Source organism: Sinohyriopsis cumingii, chromosome 18 (genome assembly GCF_028554795.1).
Source record: "Sinohyriopsis cumingii isolate HCF-2022 chromosome 18, ASM2855479v2, whole genome shotgun sequence".
In the NCBI taxonomy this organism is placed as follows: Eukaryota; Metazoa; Mollusca; class Bivalvia; order Unionida; family Unionidae; genus Sinohyriopsis; species Sinohyriopsis cumingii.
In genome coordinates this window covers 13,551,729-13,572,310 of record NC_142978.1, presented here as the reverse complement: position 1 = coordinate 13,572,310, position 20,582 = coordinate 13,551,729, and the positions used below count along the sequence as shown (strand labels likewise).

General features: G+C 34.9%; 1 protein-coding gene across 1 annotated transcript in view; it reads left to right on the top strand.

Moving 5' to 3' along the window:
* Positions 1-20,582, top strand: part of LOC149776125 (polypeptide N-acetylgalactosaminyltransferase 11-like) — a 96,872-nt gene that overhangs the window by 47,681 nt on the left and 28,609 nt on the right. The window contains exons 7-10 of the mRNA XM_089942379.1: positions 2,298-2,415; positions 10,801-10,953; positions 14,938-15,069; positions 17,545-17,643. Of these exons, the coding sequence (XP_089798505.1) occupies positions 2,298-2,415; positions 10,801-10,953; positions 14,938-15,069; positions 17,545-17,643 (502 nt within the window). The remainder of the gene's footprint in view (positions 1-2,297; positions 2,416-10,800; positions 10,954-14,937; positions 15,070-17,544; positions 17,644-20,582) is intronic.

Sequence of the window (20,582 nt, the reverse complement as noted above, 5' to 3'; positions counted from 1 at the left end):
ACTTAAAGTCTATGTCCAAATAGTCATGTAGGTCATATATAAAGTCTGTGTCCAAAATAGTCATGTAGGTCATATATACTTAAAGTATATGTCCAAATAGTCCTGTAGGTCATAGATACTTAAAGTCTATGTCAAAATATTTATGTAGGTCATAGATACTTAAAGTCTGTGTCAAAATAGTCATGTAGGTCATATATACTTAAAGTCTATGTCCAAATAGTCATGTAGGTCATAGATACTTAAAGTCTGTGTCCAAATAGTCATGTAGGTCATAGATACTTAAAGTCTATGTCAAAATAATCATGTAGGTCATAGATACTTAAAGTCTGTGTCAAAATAGTCATGTAGGTGTATTTATGTAATTTCATTTTTAATGGTTCAAAAATTTCATACTAACATAATTTAGCCAAAATTAAATTCAGTCCTGATTGTTGAATTCTGTGCACCTTAAAAGTCATCAAGAAACTTCCAAACAAAAATTATTGGTTGCTGTGGATTTTTACAGTAATGGCCAGGTACTATACAGGGTAAAGAAAAGGGGATTTCATGTCTGTTCATAACAAATAACAGGGTAGTACAATTTCTTTCAACACACAAAGTGAACCTTTCTTTGTGAGATCACAGCTTGTGACATTCAATCAGTTTTGTAATGAATCACACCTTTTGTCGACTATTGTCCAAATTGTGCAGGTATTTTATCATTGCTTTTTGCTTGTGTTTTTCTTGGGGTATGTATATAATGATCTTCCAAGGAATATGAATGTATGAGGATGGAAATAAAGTGTCATTTAAAGTTATTTGTAATAAAATTCTAAAAAATTACACCCATTACTGAACCTAATATTTCTGAAACAGCACAGAATATTTATACTCTTACCATGTCTTCATGTAAAATGTTCATATTTTTAAAAATCTAATCTGAGGTCAACTACTTTGTGCCTAAAGTTAAAAATCCATACAATGTATGATTGCATACAAGTTGCAACAACTGTAAACAACAGAGATCCAGATCTGCCATCACATAATGTGCCAGCAGTTCTGGGTTTATGCAACTTGTTAACACAAATTAGAACAAACAGCATAGGCCATGATATGTTGGTGTATTATTCATACCTGCAAACCATTACACCTTTCACATAATTATTTTGGTATTTTTCACTGAACTGTGTCTCACACTTGCCTATATATGGATTGCATTTGTTTGGTACATACAAAAAATTTAGCAATAAAAAGCTATGTTGTTTTCTATTATTAGATCTTTGATCACACACATCATATAAATTTGAGAATATTCCAGAAAAGAAGGCTTCTACATAACAGTAGTGTAGAGTACTCTTGTTCGTCACAAGTACTTCTACATAACAGTAGTGTAGAGTACTCTTGTTCATTACAAGTACTTCTACATAACAGTAGTGTATAGGACTCCTGTCCCTCATAGACCTACATGTACTTTCCTAATACTGTTATTATGCTGTACTTATAGTTGCTATTTAGGACAGATTTCCTTGAAAACAGATGGGGTTTCTTCATTTTGAAAATATGCCTTGCAGAGTCATTATATTAAAAGAGAATTGGTTGGAGGACCAGTCTGTATTGTAAATAATAGTACAAGATATAAAGAGAAGCAGACTTCTCAGTGTTACTCATGAATGTTAAGGGACTGAAAAATGTTAGTGTAGAGGAATCTTTAAAAGCTTTGAAACATATTCAATTAGTAAAAGGACAAATTAACAGTGCTTTAGAAATGTAAAAAAGAACATACAAGTCATGTAAAATAAAGCACTCACGTTCAGCACATCATCATGCTTGTTGTAGGATTTGTGAAGTTTACAATCACTCAGTGGAAAGTTAGATGTATAGATTTCATAAAATGTGTCTTGTATATATTATCAGCGCATGTTATATTTGTATTCTGGTTATAGTCTGCATGGATTTTGCCCATGAGTGCCAAGAACTTTAACCAGCTGCAGATCCAGGTTAGTTGCAAAAATAAATGTTTGTTTTTAATACATTTTCTTGTAATTATAGCATCTAATACATAGTAATACATAGGCTGCACTTTTTATACTCTATTTTGCTACTTAGGTAAGACTCATTCCTCTTTAGGGGCTAGCAGGTATGATTATACAATGGTAGATCAGGGTCTGTGTTATGTTAGCCAATGGTAACTCATCTAATATTTACATGAACAGTATTCACTTGGAATAAACTGACGTTCAGTTTTGTAGTGCTCTAAATTCTATCATGGGATATGGTCTTCCTATATACTGAGTACACTGTGTTTTGTCTCTTTTCAGAACACCTACTATGGCTGGAGGGTTGTTTGCAATAAACCGTCAGTATTTCTTTGAGATGGGTCAGTATGATCCAGGAATGGATATCTGGGGAGGGGAAAATTTAGAGATATCTTTCAGAGTAAGTATAAGTCCTGGAATTATCTGTAGAATTTTGTTTGATAGAATGTTTTGTTTTTCCTATATTTTATTTTCAAATCATCTTTTATTTCATATGAGCATGTGACAAAAGCATTAAATACTTATATAAAATGATCATTTTAGCATGTAAGGCATGTAAGGCATGTAAGGCATGTAAGGCATGTAAAGCATGTAAGGCATGTAAAGCATGTAAAACATGTAAGGCATGTAAAACATGTAAGGCATGTAAAGCATGTAAGGCATGTAAAGCATGTAAAACATGTAAGGCATGTAAAACATGTAAGGCATGTAAAGCATGTAAGGCATGTAAAGCATGTAAGGCATGTAAAGCATGTAAGGCATGTAAGGCATGTAAGGCATGTAAAGCATGTAAGGCATGTAAAACATGTAAGGCATGTAAAACATGTAAGGCATGTAAAGCATGTAAGGCATGTAAAGTAAAACATGTAAGGCATGTAAAGCATGTAAGGCATGTAAAGCATGTAAAACATGTAAGGCATGTAAAGCATGTAAAGCATGTAAGGCATGTTAGGCATGTAAAACATGTAAGGCATGTAAAACATGTAAGGCATGTAAAGCATGTAAGGCATGTAAAGCATGTAAAACATGTAAGGCATGTAAAGTAAAACATGTAAGGCATGTAAAGCATGTAAGGCATGTAAGGCATGTAAAGCATGTAAGGCATGTAAAGCATGTAAGGCATGTAAAGCATGTAAAACATGTAAGGCATGTAAAGCATGTAAGGCATGTAAGGCATGTAAAGCATGTAAGGCATGTAAAGCATGTAAAGCATGTAAGGCATGTTAGGCATGTAAAACATGTAAGGCATGTAAAACATGTAAGGCATGTAAAGCATGTAAGGCATGTAAAGCATGTAAAACATGTAAGGCATGTAAAGTAAAACATGTAAGGCATGTAAAGCATGTAAGGCATGTAAGGCATGTAAAGCATGTAAGGCATGTAAAGCATGTAAAACATGTAAGGCATGTAATGTAAAACATGTAAGACATGTAAAGCATGTAAGGCATGTAAAACATGTAAAGCATGTAAGGCATGTAAAGCATGTAAGGCATGTAAAGCATGTAAGGCATGTAAAGCATGTAAGGCATGTTAGGCATGTAAAGCATGTAAGGCATGTAAGGCATGTAAAGCATGTAAGGCATGTAAGGCATGTAAAACATGTAAGGCATGTAAAGTAAAACATGTAAGGCATGTAAAGCATGTAAGGCATGTAAGGCATGTAAAGCATGTAAGGCATGTAAAGCATGTAAAACATGTAAGGCATGTAATGTAAAACATGTAAGACATGTAAAGCATGTAAGGCATGTAAAACATGTAAAGCATGTAAGGCATGTAAAGCATGTAAGGCATGTAAGGCATGTAAAGCATGTAAGGCATGTAAAGCATGTAAGGCATGTAAAGCATGTAAGGCATGTAAGGCATGTAAAGCATGTAAGGCATGTAAGGCATGTAAAACATGTAAGGCATGTAAAGTAAAACATGTAAGGCATGTAAAGCATGTAAGGCATGTAAGGCATGTAAAGCATGTAAGGCATGTAAAGCATGTAAAACATGTAAGGCATGTAATGTAAAACATGTAAGACATGTAAAGCATGTAAGGCATGTAAAACATGTAAAGCATGTAAGGCATGTAAAGCATGTAAGGCATGTAAAGCATGTAAGGCATGTAAAACATGTAAGGCATGTAAAACATGTAAAGCATGTAAAGCATGTAAGGCATGTAAAACATGTAAGGCATGTAATGTAAAACATGTAAGGCATGTAAAGCATGTAAGGCATGTAAGGCATGTAAAGCATGTAAAGCATGTAAAACATGTAAGGCATGTAAGGCATGTAAAGCATGTAAGGCATGTTAGGCATGTAAAGCATGTAAGGCATGTAAGGCATGTAAAACATGTAAGGCATGTAAAGTAAAACATGTAAGGCATGTAAAGCATGTAAGGCATGTAAGGCATGTAAAGCATGTAAGGCATGTAAAGCATGTAAAACATGTAAGGCATGTAATGTAAAACATGTAAGACATGTAAAGCATGTAAGGCATGTAAAACATGTAAAGCATGTAAGGCATGTAAAGCATGTAAGGCATGTAAGGCATGTAAAGCATGTAAGGCATGTAAAGCATGTAAGGCATGTTAGGCATGTAAAGCATGTAAGGCATGTAAGGCATGTAAAGCATGTAAGGCATGTAAGGCATGTAAAACATGTAAGGCATGTAAAGTAAAACATGTAAGGCATGTAAAGCATGTAAGGCATGTAAGGCATGTAAAGCATGTAAGGCATGTAAAGCATGTAAAACATGTAAGGCATGTAATGTAAAACATGTAAGACATGTAAAGCATGTAAGGCATGTAAAACATGTAAAGCATGTAAGGCATGTAAGGCATGTAAAGCATGTAAGGCATGTAAAACATGTAAGGCATGTAAAACATGTAAAGCATGTAAAGCATGTAAGGCATGTAAAACATGTAAGGCATGTAATGTAAAACATGTAAGGCATGTAAAGCATGTAAAACATGTAAGGCATGTAATGTAAAACATGTAAGACATGTAAAGCATGTAAGGCATGTAAAACATGTAAAGCATGTAAGGCATGTTAGGCATGTAAAGCATGTAAGGCATGTAATGTAAAACATGTAAGGCATGTAAAGCATGTAAAACATGTAAGGCATGTAAAACATGTAAGGCATGTAAAGCATGTAAAACATGTAAAGCATGTAAGGCATGTAAGGCATGTAAAACATGTAAGGCATGTAAGGCATGTTAGGCATGTAAAGCATGTAAGGCATGTAATGTAAAACATGTAAGGCATGTAAAGCATGTAAAACATGTAAGGCATGTAAAACATGTAAGGCATGTAAAGCATGTAAAACATGTAAAGCATGTAAAGCATGTAAGGCATGTAAGGCATGTAAAGCATGTAAGGCATGTAAGGCATGTAAAGCATGTAAGGCATGTAAGGCATGTAATGTAAAACATGTAAGGCATGTAAGGCATGTAAAGCATGTAAGGCATGTAAAACATGTAAAACATGTAAGGCATGTAAGGCATGTAATGTAAAACATGTAAGGCATGTAAAACATGTAAGACATGTAAAGCATGTAAAACATGTAAGGCATGTAAAACATGTAAGGCATGTAATGTAAAACATGTAAGACATGTAAAGCATGTAAGGCATGTAAAACATGTAAAACATGTAAAACATGTAAGGCATGTAAAGCATGTAAAACATGTAAGGCATGTAAAACATGTAAAACATGTAAGGCATGTAAAGCATGTAAAACATGTAAACATGTAAGGCATGTAAAACATGTAAGGCATGTAAAACATGTAAGGCATGTAAAACATGTAAGGCATGTAAAGCATGTAAGGCATGTAAAACATGTAAGGCATGTAAAACATGTAAGGCATGTAAAGCATGTAAGGCATGTAAAACATGTAAGGCATGTAAAGCATGTAAGGCATGTAAAACATGTAAGGCATGTAAAACATGTAAAACATGTAAGGCATGTAAAGCATGTAAAACATGTAAACATGTAAGGCATGTAAAACATGTAAGGCATGTAAAACATGTAAGGCATGTAAAGCATGTAAGGCATGTAAAACATGTAAGGCATGTAAAACATGTAAGGCATGTAAAGCATGTAAGGCATGTAAAACATGTAAGGCATGTAAAGCATGTAAGGCATGTAAAACATGTAAGGCATGTAAAACATGTAAAACATGTAAGGCATGTAAAGCATGTAAAACATGTAAACATGTAAGGCATGTAAAACATGTAAGGCATGTAAAACATGTAAGGCATGTAAAACATGTAAGGCATATAAAGCATGTAAGGCATGTAAAACATGTAAGGCATGTAAAGCATGTAAGGCATGTAAAACATGTAAGGCATGTAAAGCATGTAAGGCATGTAATGTAAAACATGTAAGACATGTAAAGCATGTAAGGCATGTAAAGCATGTAAGGCATGTAATGTAAAACATGTAAGACATGTAAAGCATGTAAGGCATGTAAAGCATGTAAAACATGTAAACATGTAAGGCATGTAAGGCATGTAAAACATGTAAGGCATGTAATGTAAAACATGTAAGACATGTAAAGCATGTAAGGCATGTAAAGCATGTAAAACATGTAAGGCATGTAAGGCATGTAAAACATGTAAGGCATGTAATGTAAAACATGTAAGACATGTAAAGCATGTAAGGCATGTAAAGCATGTAAAACATGTAAACATGTAAGGCATGTAAAGCATGTAAAACATGTAAGGCATGTAATGTAAAACATGTAAGGCATGTAAAACATGTAAGGCATGTAAAGCATGTAAAACATGTAAACATGTAAGGCATGTAAAGCATGTAAAACATGTGAGGCATGTAAAGCATGTAAGGCATGTAAAAAGGCATGTAAAACATGACAAAAGAAATGTTCATCTTAGAGAATATGGGTTGAATGCTTTCGTTAAATCAGCACTAACTACACATAATGTATATGAATCTTTGTGATATACTTTATTTTCATGGGTTTCAAATTACAACACTGCCTTGATAACTTGTGCCCTGATAACTCATGAGCCTGCTTATAACACTAGGTCAGGCATGGATTCTTTTTTCAAACCAGAAAATACCCCCCAAAATTGATTCCTATTTTTTGAAAATCTCGATCAAAATTGATAACTGAAAAGTTCGTAGATCGCTGGTTTATGGTTTAACACAGTAGATAGACCTGGAAATTTTAATAAACATTATGAAATTATCAACTTTTAATAAGAAGTTATATAATATTTTACATTTTCTTCCCAAACAACATTCTTAGTACACTGTAATTAAAGATATTCAAGGAAATTTTGATCAATGAAAATGTCTCTTACGCCTAGTGTAGGCATTACATTAATATTTAAATGCCAATTAAATAATTTTTATTTGCAATGTTTTCCATCTAATGTTTTATTTAAAATATCTTGATCTGAAGTAGATTTGTATAGATAAATTATTTTAATGTATATTTCCTTTGTAATGTAAAGATCTGTGAGAATATCAGTTTTGTAATGCCTGTGTAACTATGTAGTTCTAACTGACGCAGCTTAATACCCATCCTCTGATGCAGGCACCTGTTAATCATTAGTGACAGTCTTTGTCTGGTGTGGGGAGTAGATGGTAGTCATGCTGATCCGACCTTGATGGGGTCATTCTCCAGCTAATTTTTAAAAGCAAACATTTGGGGAGATCTCTACGAGTGTTCAGTTGCTACTGATCATGTTGCAGTACAGGACTTAGTGCATAGTGTTCCTATTCCCTCTACACCTCCTAGGGACTTAGTGATACTCACACTCTCTCCAGCTCAGAGTGCCCTATCTCCATTCTGGTAGGCTGATGAGTTCGACATGGAGGAACACAAGTAAGGCCTGCTCTCACATTTGCTTCTTCGTCTCTGTTAGATGTAGAAGAGGAGGTATGGTTGTTTGACAAGGCAATAAATGAAGTCTATCACCTCTTACCTAATAACTGGTGCCCAAATTGTCACACAGTCCAAAAAGATCCTTTCAAGTCTGGAAAAGATCTCAACCTCAATCAGACCTCCTCCTCCATCCTTATTCCACTATGATTGAAGAAATTGCAGAGAGGTTTTCAACAGGCCAGAATATTAATCAACAACGTCAATGGTTGGCTGTTCCCTCCTCAGCGTTGTAACCCTTGTTGTCTTCTGTCAGTTATCAGGTACATTCTCCAACATTGCCCACAACCTCCCCTGCTTGTTGCCGGTGCGACCAAGAGCCTGAGCACACTTTTCATAAAAGACATTGAAGCTATGGAATAAAAAATCTGCTTGTCACTATAGCTTCACATACAGACCTCCCTTCAATGCGTGCTTCAAGCTGTGGCCAAGACATCTCAGCATTCTCCTTCTGTTTCTTTGGCTTTGTCAGCAGAACTTCTTCACGTTGCTTTGGACTCCTTAAAAATATTACTTAATCACAGTAAAGACATCCTTGGGCTGCTCCACTTGAAGCTGAGAGTCTGTTTGGAGGCCTCATTCCTATCATAGCATCTCAAGACTTGTTGGATTATCTACATAGATCCTTCACATCCACTTCAGGCCTATTACAATCAGCCAGGAGGGGTGTCAATGTGAATTGCCCTCAAGGGACTTTTGCCAAGTTCTTCAAGCAGACACAGCCCCAGTCCAATATACAGCCTCAAAATGGACATCCTCCTCGTCCATCTGGCTCTCAGAAATCGAAAAACAGATGTGCCCATTGAACCTGGAATAGAAGGAGACAGTTCACAAAGCCCCCTTCATTTCCCAATGGAGGGGTGAGGGACAGCCCTAGGGACTTGAGCCCTCTCCAGCTGCACATCCCTCTCCCACGCATTCCCTTCAGAGCTTGCCTAGACCTTTTCTCCAAGGCATGGTCAAGCATCATGGACATTACCAAGGACAAGGCAAGTTACATAAGGATATGAATGATACTGACAATTCTTCACTCTAAGGGAGGATGTATACACATCAGATGGACGGTGCATTCTTTCTGGCATGTTGTTGTTGTTGTTGTACGGTTTAACACCATTTTTCAGCACACGATAGGCTATTCATGGCGGCCAGTATTAATGGTGGAGGAAGAACCCGGGAAAACCCCAGAAAGAACCACCGACCCACGAGAAGCTACTGGCAAGCTTTCTCACATACCCACATTGGCTGAATTGGAGACTTGAACCCATGCAGATAGAGGTGAGATGGCAATGATCTGTAACGGAGAGCGCTTTAGACCACTCGGCCACTCGGAGCCCCTTTTCTGGCATGAAAATGAAAGCTAAATAATAGCTATGGTAAGAATTGCATAATTAAAATTAGTTTTACCCTCCTCAATCCCCAACCCCTAATTTTTATACACTTTGCAACATACACATTTCTTTATGTGTATTCACTTACCAATGTACATATTGCATTTGCTCAGTTGCCAACATATCCATTTTTCATATTTATTCATTTACCATAACCATTTCTATGTGTGTTTGAGGAGAGGAATCTGTAATCTTTAGTGTGTGCAAATTTAATTCTTGTTCAATGAAATGGAGGGGCAGTTAGTGATAGGGCACTTTCTTCAATGCTTTCCATCTGCCGTATTTACCATATATGTTGGGACACGATAAAATAATTATTTTTTTTCCTGTCCCAGAACTTATGGTGAAACATTTTTTTCACTTTGGTCATATGTCCCAAGACTTAAGAAACAAAAAAAATTTGTATTGCATTTGTTCATTATTGGGTTTTATTGTGCATTAAGGTTGATAAGTGGAGATTGATACATTGCTCCTGCTTTGTTACACCCTGCAAATACAATAAAAAATACATTTTCTACAACAATAAATAATGCTGTCATCATTGCATTATTGTTCTACATGTTTACATTGATTCTGTTTACAGTACATTCAGTATGAATAACTTACTACACCATATATTTATTAATTATCCATCTAGAGAGATAGTGAATCAAATAAACCTAAACAACAGTGTTTAGAGCAAAAGTAGAGAGCAGACAGACAGATAAGTGTATGGACAGAATGATAGGCTCATAATAGAATATGCAAGTTGATAACTTATTAAAATGTACTAAAATACATCAACATACATTCCAGAGAAACATACAGCGTACATATAAAATAAACTGTTACATTAACCATATTATAAATCTATTTACCTTATCATATGGGACAAAGGTCAAGTCACATTTTCCTTGAAGCAAAAGAATCATTAGTCACTTTTCTTACTGCAGTGCCATGGCCAGCACCCTTCAGAAGCTCCAATGGAATGACCACCACTAATATGCTGTTCATGCTATGTTGTTTATACAGACAAGTAGCAACTAACCAATCAGAAAGTTACCACGTGTCATACAGTAGAACAACCCTGCATGAACAGTAATCAGGGTAGCTTCATTGCTCATTGAAGAAAACACAGGTAATCCTGGTTCAAGGTTACCTAAATGGCTAGATATGTGTACATATATAAAAGTTTTTTTTTTTTATACTGCTGAACAGTTTTATTAAATTGCAGTAAAATACATCTCATAATTTATATACCTTTTTACTTTCTGCAGTTGAAGGGACCAAGTAAACTTGAAATGTTTTGTGTGTAAACATTTATGTGTTTATTTTTTCATGGAATGACAGGATGTGTAAAATGAACTAAAAGTGAACAGCATGTGAAATGTACCTTTTATTTAGTATGACAGCACAAAATTTAGTATTGCTGCAAGAAGGACTATTCAAGTCTCCTTGCAATAAAAACTCCATGCTTAAGTAATAATAAATAGTTGATATTGGATAATTTTTTATTTTTATTCCAGATTTGGCAATGTAGGGGTAGACTTGACATAATTCCATGTTCCCGTGTTGGACATATCTTCCGAAAACGTCGACCCTATGGATCTCCAAATGGGGAAGACACAATGACCAAAAACTCACTTAGACTAGCACATGTATGGATGGATGATTATATAGTAAGTGCTGTACATTTTTTACATTGGTTTCATACACTAGTCATATGCAAAATGTCTAAAGTATTTTTACTTGTAAAATAGGTAGGTGTAGGCTGGGGAATCATCATGCAGTGTAACTTACATACAAGAATCAAGTAGTGGTAGAGAAAAGAAAAGGTATTTATATGTGCATAATTATATGCATATAAGAACTGTTAATGGAGACAGAGAGAGAGAGAGAGAGACAGAGAGTGAGAGGGGGGTACTCCATGTTAAAGGCATATTCCTTTTCCAATACAATGCTAATAGTTAGTGTATTGGTCAGAGTGAGTTTGGAATTTTGTTATTAACCAGCCAAATATCTGATCTGTCTTACACACACAGTTATGTAGTTAACATGAAATCATTGTATTTAATCATTAAAAACACACACAGACACACACATAGTGTTCAGCATGTACAAATTGCTTATCAATCACTTAACATAATTATTGTCTATGAAGCTATTAACATATTGTCTATGAAGCACTTAACATGTACATTTTGTCCATCAACTTAACATGTACATTTTGTCTATGAAGCACTTAACATTACATGTTGTCTATCAAGCACTTAACATGTGCATATTGTCTATCAAGCACTTAACATATACATATTGTCTATCAAGCTCTTGACATACATATTGTCTATCAAGCACTTAACACATACATATTGTCTATCAAGCACACTTAACACATTAACATGTACATGTTGTCTACCAAGCACCTAACATGTACATTTTGTCTCTCAAGCACTTAACATGTACATTTTGTCTATCAAGCACTTAACATGTACATATTGTCTATCAATCACTTAACACATACATATTGTCTATCAAGCACTTAACACATACATATTGTCTATCAAGCACTTAACACATATTGTCTATCAAGCACTTAACACATACATATTGTCTATCAAGCACTTAACACATACATATTGTCTATCAAGCACTTAACATGTACATATTGTCTATCAAGCACTTAACAAATTAACATGTACATGTTGTCTATCAAGTTCTTAATTTATACATAACATATTGTCTGTCAGAAACTTGACATGTTTATATATTGTCTGTCAGGCATTTGATTTATACACATACTTAATAAATGCTTAATTACAGTGTCAATTCTGAAATAATTTGGACATAGGTATTATTGCAAAGAAATTCATGTACTTTTACTGTTAGAGAGGGGACATCGACTTTTAGAATGTAAAATATATCCTCAGATTACATGAATGTGCAGGAATTAATTATCATCTGACTCAAATAAATTTCGATAATGTTGCAGAGATGGAAAGAAATACTCGGGGTAATCATGTATAAAATTATATTATTTTCCAATTTTGTATTGCAGTTTGAAAGGTCTTTTAATGGATCTCATAATAGATTTCTTTTTCTCACATCTCGTATAACTTGTTTGCTGTTAATAGACTGATATCTATCATAACGTGTTTGTTTTAACCCTTCAGAATCTAATAATACATGTTAACCCTACAGAATCTAATAATACATGTTAACCCTACATAATCTAATAATACATGTTAACCCTACAGGACCAAATATTACATGTTAACCCTGCAGGACCTAATATTACATGTTAACCCTACAGGACCTAATATTACATGTTAACCCTACAGGACCTAATATTACATGTTAACCCTACAGGACCTAATATTACATGTTAACCCTACAGGACCTAATATTACATGTTAACCCTACAAGACCTAATATTACATGTTAACCCTGCATGACCTAATATTACATGTTAACCCTACAGGACCTAATATTACATGTTAACCCTACAGGACCTAATATTACATGTTAACCCTACAGGACCTAATATTACATGTGGACCCTACAGAACCTAATATTACATGTTAACCCTGCATGACCTAATATTACATGTTAACCCTACAGGACCTAATATTACATGTTAACCCTACAAGACCTAATATTACATGTTAACCCTACAGGACCTAATATTACCTGTTAACCCTACGGGACCTAATATTGAAACAATCCTGACTACCTGTCAATTTATATACTTATAAAGTGCATTTGCACATATCAATAATGTTTGAGATAATTCATAATCTCCTTTTATTGTTAACATTCCCTTCATGCTGGAAAGCTGTACCTCTATGACAAATAGATACACCTTTTATGTATAATTTGGTAGGTGTATGGTCTATGACACATAGATACACCTTTTATGTATAATTTGGTAGGTGTATGGTCTATGACAAATAGATACACCTTTTATGTATAATTTGGTAGGTGTATGGTCTATGACACATAGATACACCTTTTATGTATAATTTGGTAGGTGTATGGTCTATGACAAATAGATACACCTTTTATGTATAATTTGGTAGGTGTATGGTCTATGACACATAGATACACCTTTTATGTATAATTTGGTAGGTGTATGGTCTATGACAAATAGATACACCTTTTATGTATAATTTGGTAGGTGTATGGTCTATGACACATAGATACACCTTTTATGTATAATTTGGTAGGTGTATGGTCTATGACACATAGATACACCTTTTATGTATAATTTGGTAGGTGTATGGTCTATGACACATAGATACACCTTTTATGTATAATTTGGTAGGTGTATGGTCTATGACACATAGATACACCTTTTATGTATAATTTGGTAGGTGTATGGTCTATGACACATAGATACACCTTTTATGTATAATTTGGTAGGTGTATGGTCTATGACACATAGATACACCTTTTATGTATAATTTGGTAGGTGTATGGTCTATGACACATAGATACACCTTTTATGTATAATTTGGTAGGTGTATGGTCTATGACACATAGATACACCTTTTATGTATAATTTGGTAGGTGTATGGTCTATGACACATAGATACACCTTTTAAAGGTGCTGCATTTTATGGACCAATTTTTATGTTCCTTCTATTCATTAATACTATAGCTACAGAGTAGCAGATTCTTATGATGTCATGTCTCAAGAATGACCCAACATTCTGATGCAGTTTGGCATTTACATTGTTTCATAGACCTACATATTTTATCGGTTTCATTTTGTCAGCTCCATGATTGACAGAGTTATAGCCCTTTACCATTAATTTCATACTTTTTCTGTATCCAGCATAGCTTAACAACTAATCAGCATATTCTTATGCAGTTTGATATTACACTGTCTCACAGACCTCTGTGTGCCTTTTGGGGTTTGGTGTCTTTTTGGACTTAATTATGCCCCTTGGGAGCCAAGGTCTTGCCTACCTTTGGAAACTTGGAATATTGCTTGTAACCATCATAACTCAAGAACCATTCATATATCATGTTGCTGTTTGATGTGAAAATTCATTCATAGGCCTTGTTTTGTCTTTCATGGGTTTTGTCTTATCAGCTTGATTGTGGATACAGTTATGGCCCTTGTTGATCAACAGCCTATCTTTACATGATGGTGTTGCTTGTATTGATAAGTCCTTTAAAGATAGGGATTTCAAGGCAGTATTTAGAGTAAACATGGACCCTGAATTCCCATCTTTTCCAGACTGCTTTTCCAACACAAGTTCTTCTGTTTAAGACCTAAGATATAAATTGTATTAAGCATGCATCACCAGTAGTTTTGGTTTAATCTTTCAAGTAATGAACAGAAGTTCTTCAAAAGATTTTTACAGATTTGTTGTGAACTTGGGTAATTATAATACTATGTTTGTTTTATAAATCTATGTTTATGATAATTTGCTAGATCTTGATAAGAATTCAGTCTGTTTTGATGGTTACACTATTGGACCTCTTTAAAAATGTCAGATCTGTAGATTACTGAATTTGTTATAAATATTTGAAAGAAAACTGTTACAATTTTACTAGTAGAGATAATGTTATACTTTCACTGTCTGCTGTTTAGGGAAAACATGTTTTATAAGGAATATTTGAATAATATTTTATCTACAACTATTTCTCTTTTGCAGAATTATTATTTTCAACTGAAGCCGCAGGCAAGGAGTATTAATTATGGCAATATAACAGACAGATTGGAACTCAGGAAAAAGCTCAGTTGCAACTCCTTTGAATGGTACTTGAAATACATCTATCCTGAACAGGTATACGTTACTTGTTTTTACTATTTGAAAATAAGGTCAACATTAATTTAGTTGATTGCTCTGTTGGCAGATATGTGAACACACATTGTTGTTGCTTCACAGCTCTCTTTGGCTCATTTATCAGGAAGTGGTAATAGCGTGGAAAGCTATCCTAGTTTTTTCTCTTTTTCAGAGTATGACAGTTGGTATTATCTAAAATGCATGGCTGTTGATCAGCATAAAGAAACATATTATTCTGTTATGTCATTGCCAAGCACCAGTATGCAGAAAACCAAGCTGTTTTTACCATGGCCCCATGATTTATAAAATGTCTAATTCAATCCAGTACTTAATAGAATGTCTGCAGGATTTTATCACATTATGAACAGTTAATAGCATCATGACATACTGTCATACAAAGTGTCATACAAACACACCATGGTGTAACATGTATTCATCACATAATGTTCACCATTATTAGCATCATGACATCATGCCATAAAAAGTGTTCAGCACACTGGTGTGACAGTATTTATAATAATATTCAGCACACTGGTGACATAATTTATAACAATGTTCAGCACACTGGCGTGACAGTATTTATAACAATATTCAGCACATAGGTGTGAAAGTATTTATAACAGTGTTCAACACAATGGTGTGACAGTATTTATAACAGTGTTCAGCACACTGGTGTGAAAGTATTTATAACAATGTTCAACACAATTGTGTGACAGTATTTATAACAATATTCAGCACACTGGTGACATTATTTATAACAATGTTTAGATCACTGGTGTGACAGTATTTATAACAATATTCAACACAATTGTGTGACATTATTTATAACAATATTCAGCACACTGGTGACATTATTTATAACAATGTTCAACACAATTGTGTGACAGTATTTATAACAATGTTCAGATCACTGGTGTGACAGTATTTATAACAATATTCAGCACACTGGTGACATTTATAACAATGTTCAACACAATTGTGTGACAGTATTTATAACAATGTTCAGCACACTGGTGTGACAGTATTTATAACAATGTTCAGCACACTGGTGTGACATTATTTATAACTGTTCAGCACACTGATGTGTCAGTATTTATAACAATGTTCAGCACACTGGTGTGACAGTATTTATAACCGTGTTCAGCACACTGTTTTGACAGTATTTATAACAATGTTCAGTTCACTGGTGTGGCAATATTTAACACAATGTTTACAATTATTAACAAATATATTTCAGTTGATGCCACTAAAACACTTGTATGTTCATTAGTACTTCCAAGACTGGACTATTGTAACTCAATTCTGTCTGGTTCATCTCAATATCTACTTCAGAAACTTTAAAAAGTTCAAAACACAACTGCTCAGATCATACTTAGACTATTACTGTTGTATTTAATTTATGACATGTTGGTATTGCAAGGTGTAGTGTGTTGTGATTAATTTATGACATGTAGGTTTTGCAAGGTCTAGTGTGTTATAATTAATTTATGACATGTAGGTATTGCAAGGTCTAGTGTGTTGTAATTAATTTATGACATGTAGATATTGCAAGGTCTAGTGTGTCGTAATTAATTTATGACATGTAGATATTGCAAGGTCTAGTGTGTTGTAATTAATTTATGACATGTAGGTATTGCAAGGTCAAGTGTGTTGTAATTTATAACATGTAAGTTTTGCAAGGTGTAGTATGTTGTAATTAATTTATAACATGTAAGTTTTGCAAGGTGGATTGTGTTATAATTAATTTATGACATGTAATTATTGCAAGGTATATTGTGTTGTAATTAATATATAACATGTAGGTTTTTGCAGGGTGTATTGTGTTGTCATTAATTTCTAACATGTAGCATGGTTAATACATATTATCAGTATTCAGTAGGTTTACCAAGAGACATAGAATACTTGGAGGGATCTAAGGACCTAAATATTACATTTTGATCATGTGAGTGTCATTTGTCAATGAAAGTTTTTTTTTATATTTAGAATATATTTTTCCAAAATGTTTAGTCAGTTATAAGTATTTTGCTTTGTGACTCAACTTGTTTTAATCCACCACAATAATCTGGTAATAGTAGGTGATAAGCATCAGTCTTTGAAACAAAATGTTTTCAGGCAGGTTAATGTTGTTGTTGTTGTAGGGTTTAACGCCATTTTTCAGCACACGATAGGCTATACATGGTGGCCAGTATTAATGGTGAAGGAAGAACCTGGGAAACCCCCCCGGAAAGAACCACCAACCCACGAGAAGCTACTGGCAAGCTTTTCTCACATACCCACATTAGCTGAATCCAAGACTCGAATCCACGCTGACAGAGGTGATATGGCAGTGATCCGTAGCGGAGAGCGCTTTAGACCACTTGGCCACTCTGGGCCCCTTTAGGCAGGTTGAAAAAAATCCCTACCTGACCATTTTAGTTATAAAGTTCATATCAAAAAGACATTGTATTATTAACTATCTTTGTTTGTTGATTTCAGACTTTACCTGACTTGGACAACAAGTCTCCAAAACCTCTTAAAAAGAACAGAAAATCACAACCTGCAAGGCATAAAGCAACATACATAAATACAGGATGGGTAAGAAATGATCACAGTGATATGAATATGGTTGTATTTGTATTATGATAAAGGATCTCTCTCATATGCAATACTTTATACCTGCTTCCCAAGGAAATTTACATTCTGTTCATAATGAAGCAAACAGTATACTTTTGTTGTTTTGCCAGATTGGCTCCTGCAAGTGTGAGATATACTGTGTATTTTGTCCATGTATTCATCTCCAGTGCTGCAAAACCTGTCTTTAGAGAAAAATCAATGACAATAAAGATAGTCCTTTTTGGGCAGGCGTTTGTTATATAGAGGTTGATGCTGATTAATGAAAATAAAATATGGAATCATTAATGCAATCCAAAATCATTAGACAATGTCCATTGCAAGTGTTCCCTATTGCAGATGTCAATTTTGTGTAGAAACACAACACATTATGTTATAGTTCATATTAAGAGAAATTTTAATGGCAAAGAAGGGGTGGAGCAAATGAGCTCCTGCTTAACCTCTAAAGTTTCTCTTAATTTGAACTGACTGACTTAGAACATAGCCTAATTTTTTATTGGCTGTTGAGAAGATTTTGCTGATGATTTTGCATGCTGTTTAAAATAGTTGCAACAGCATTGTTTTCCAATGTTTTGCTACATTGTTTTTTACTTTTGTGATGGCATAGCAGGCGATGTGGGTTTGTCTGATTTATTTGACCTCAGCGATGTGGATTTTTTCAACAATTATTTTAATTTAAAATATGTTCTAACTTTGACACACACACACACACACACACACACACACACAGAGGTTATGAAGTTCCCAACACCAAATTTATAAGCTGAGGATGTTGGAGAAAATCAAAGTAGAACATGTAAAAGGAATTCCTAAGAAAATGCACCAAATGAACAATTGAGCTTGTTGTGTATGGGGAAAAAAATGAGCAAAATATCAGAAAATTACATCATAAACACTTCTTGAGAGTGGAATTTTAATTCAAAAAGATTTATCTCTGGTGAATTTAAGAAACTTGTGCTTGTCAGAAGTAAAAAATAATGACTATTTTTAATGTTATTTTTGAAAATACAGTCCAGAATCAGGTTTAAATCATTGTTTTCTTTTCTAATTCAACATCTCTTTCTCTCTCTGATAACTGTGTATTAGTCTGTTAACCCCTGGCCTAGATGTCACTCCTACAACATTATAATGAGCTGTAGTTTTATCTAGTAGCTAATTTTAGGACTCCATGTTACCAACAAAGTTGATAGCGGGTAGGTTGTTAGATTCTCAGAAGATAACTGTTAAGCATAGTACTTAATCAGAAAAAGACACATGATTGGTTGAAAAATTAAGTTATGTTCTAAATGGACGTTATGATTAGATACTTTTCATAAGCAGTATTCCCTAATACAGGTATTGACTTTATTTGGACACCACTTATGTAGACTTTAACTTGCATAAGTTTTCTAAAAATGATCTATCTATCTATATATATCTGTCTGTCTGTCTGTCTATTGAGACAATCACACTAAACTATTAAGCAATGGGTGGTGTGTGCTCGAGAATAAAGTAAGGAAGATAGCAATTAGACAGACAGAAGAGTAATGATAGGAAAGGCAGAAGTAAGTAAAAGTGTCAGTGTATGTTTTCGTCCCTTCATACTCAGACTGATCCAACTACCATAGCTGGGATCAGATAATGAACCTCAACCAGCATAGCCCAGAGAATCACTAGGTCTTGTAGATGTCTAGTTGAACTTGGAACATGCTGACTTTAATTAGAACTTAATCCTGTGGTTTTCCCTAGTTTGGCTTTATGCTAGGGTCAGGTTTTTTGTCCACTGGTATGTCCACTAAATTGTTCACTATCTGGCACAATTTGGTCAGCTTGGCCTTTGTTTGCCTGGGTTGGCACAATTTGGTCAGCTTGGCCTTTGTTTGCCTGGATTGGCACAATTTGGTCAGCTTGGCCTTTGTTTGCCTGGATTGGCACAATTTGGTCAGCTTGGCCTTTGTTTGCCTGGATTTGAGTGATTCCCACTGGAGATGATTCAACATTGCACTGATGCTGCTAGTATTGCAGTATGTATTTATGGTGTATCTAGCAGCTCTCCTCTGAACAAACTTATTTATTAGGTCTTTATTATGTGGGTTCCACATGGTTGAGCAGTACTCGAGGCCTGTTTGAACAAGCGAGAAATATAATGCGCTTTTTACTTCCTCATTGTTGATTTGGAGGTTGTGGCACAGAAAAACTAAGGTTACTATTCCCTTTTTTCACTATCTAGTCTGTGTGCCTTTTCCTTGAGAGGTCTCTGGACTATTCCACCGCATGATATTTTGTTGCCTGCTCAGTAGCTAGCTTGTGCCCCGTAAAAGTGTATTCAGACAAAATAGGTGATTTCTTCCTGTAAACTTTTAGTACGTTGCATTTTTCAGGGTGGGCCCAAGTTCTTTCCCAGGGCCTGTTGGTTCAGGTCTTCTTGAAGGATCTCACAATCCTTGGGGGCATTTATTTCCCAGTAGACTATACAGTCATCTGCTCACAGGATTTGGTACTTGAAGGTACACCAGGAAGAGGATGGGATCCAAAACACTCCTTTGAGGTACTCCATTAACAACTGGTGCTGGGTCTGATGTTTCTTCATCTACGGTAACCCTCTGTGATCTGTTTGTTAGGAAATCTGTGATCTGTTTCTGAGTATTACCTGATGCCTTAGTGGTCCAACTTTCAAAAGGAGTCTTTCATGGGGGACTTGATCTAAAGCCTTGCTAAGGTCAAGGTTCACAAGGTCATCCTGCTTTCTTTTGTCTAAAGATTTGGTGAGTTCACTAGGGTTATGAGCTGTGTTTCACAGCTTTGTCTGGTATGGACATCATGCTGGCAGTCTGTTAGGATGTTGAAATGATCGAGATGATTCATCATGTTGCTGACTATGATGTGTTCAGGATTTTGCAGTAGATACATGTAAGAGAGACAAG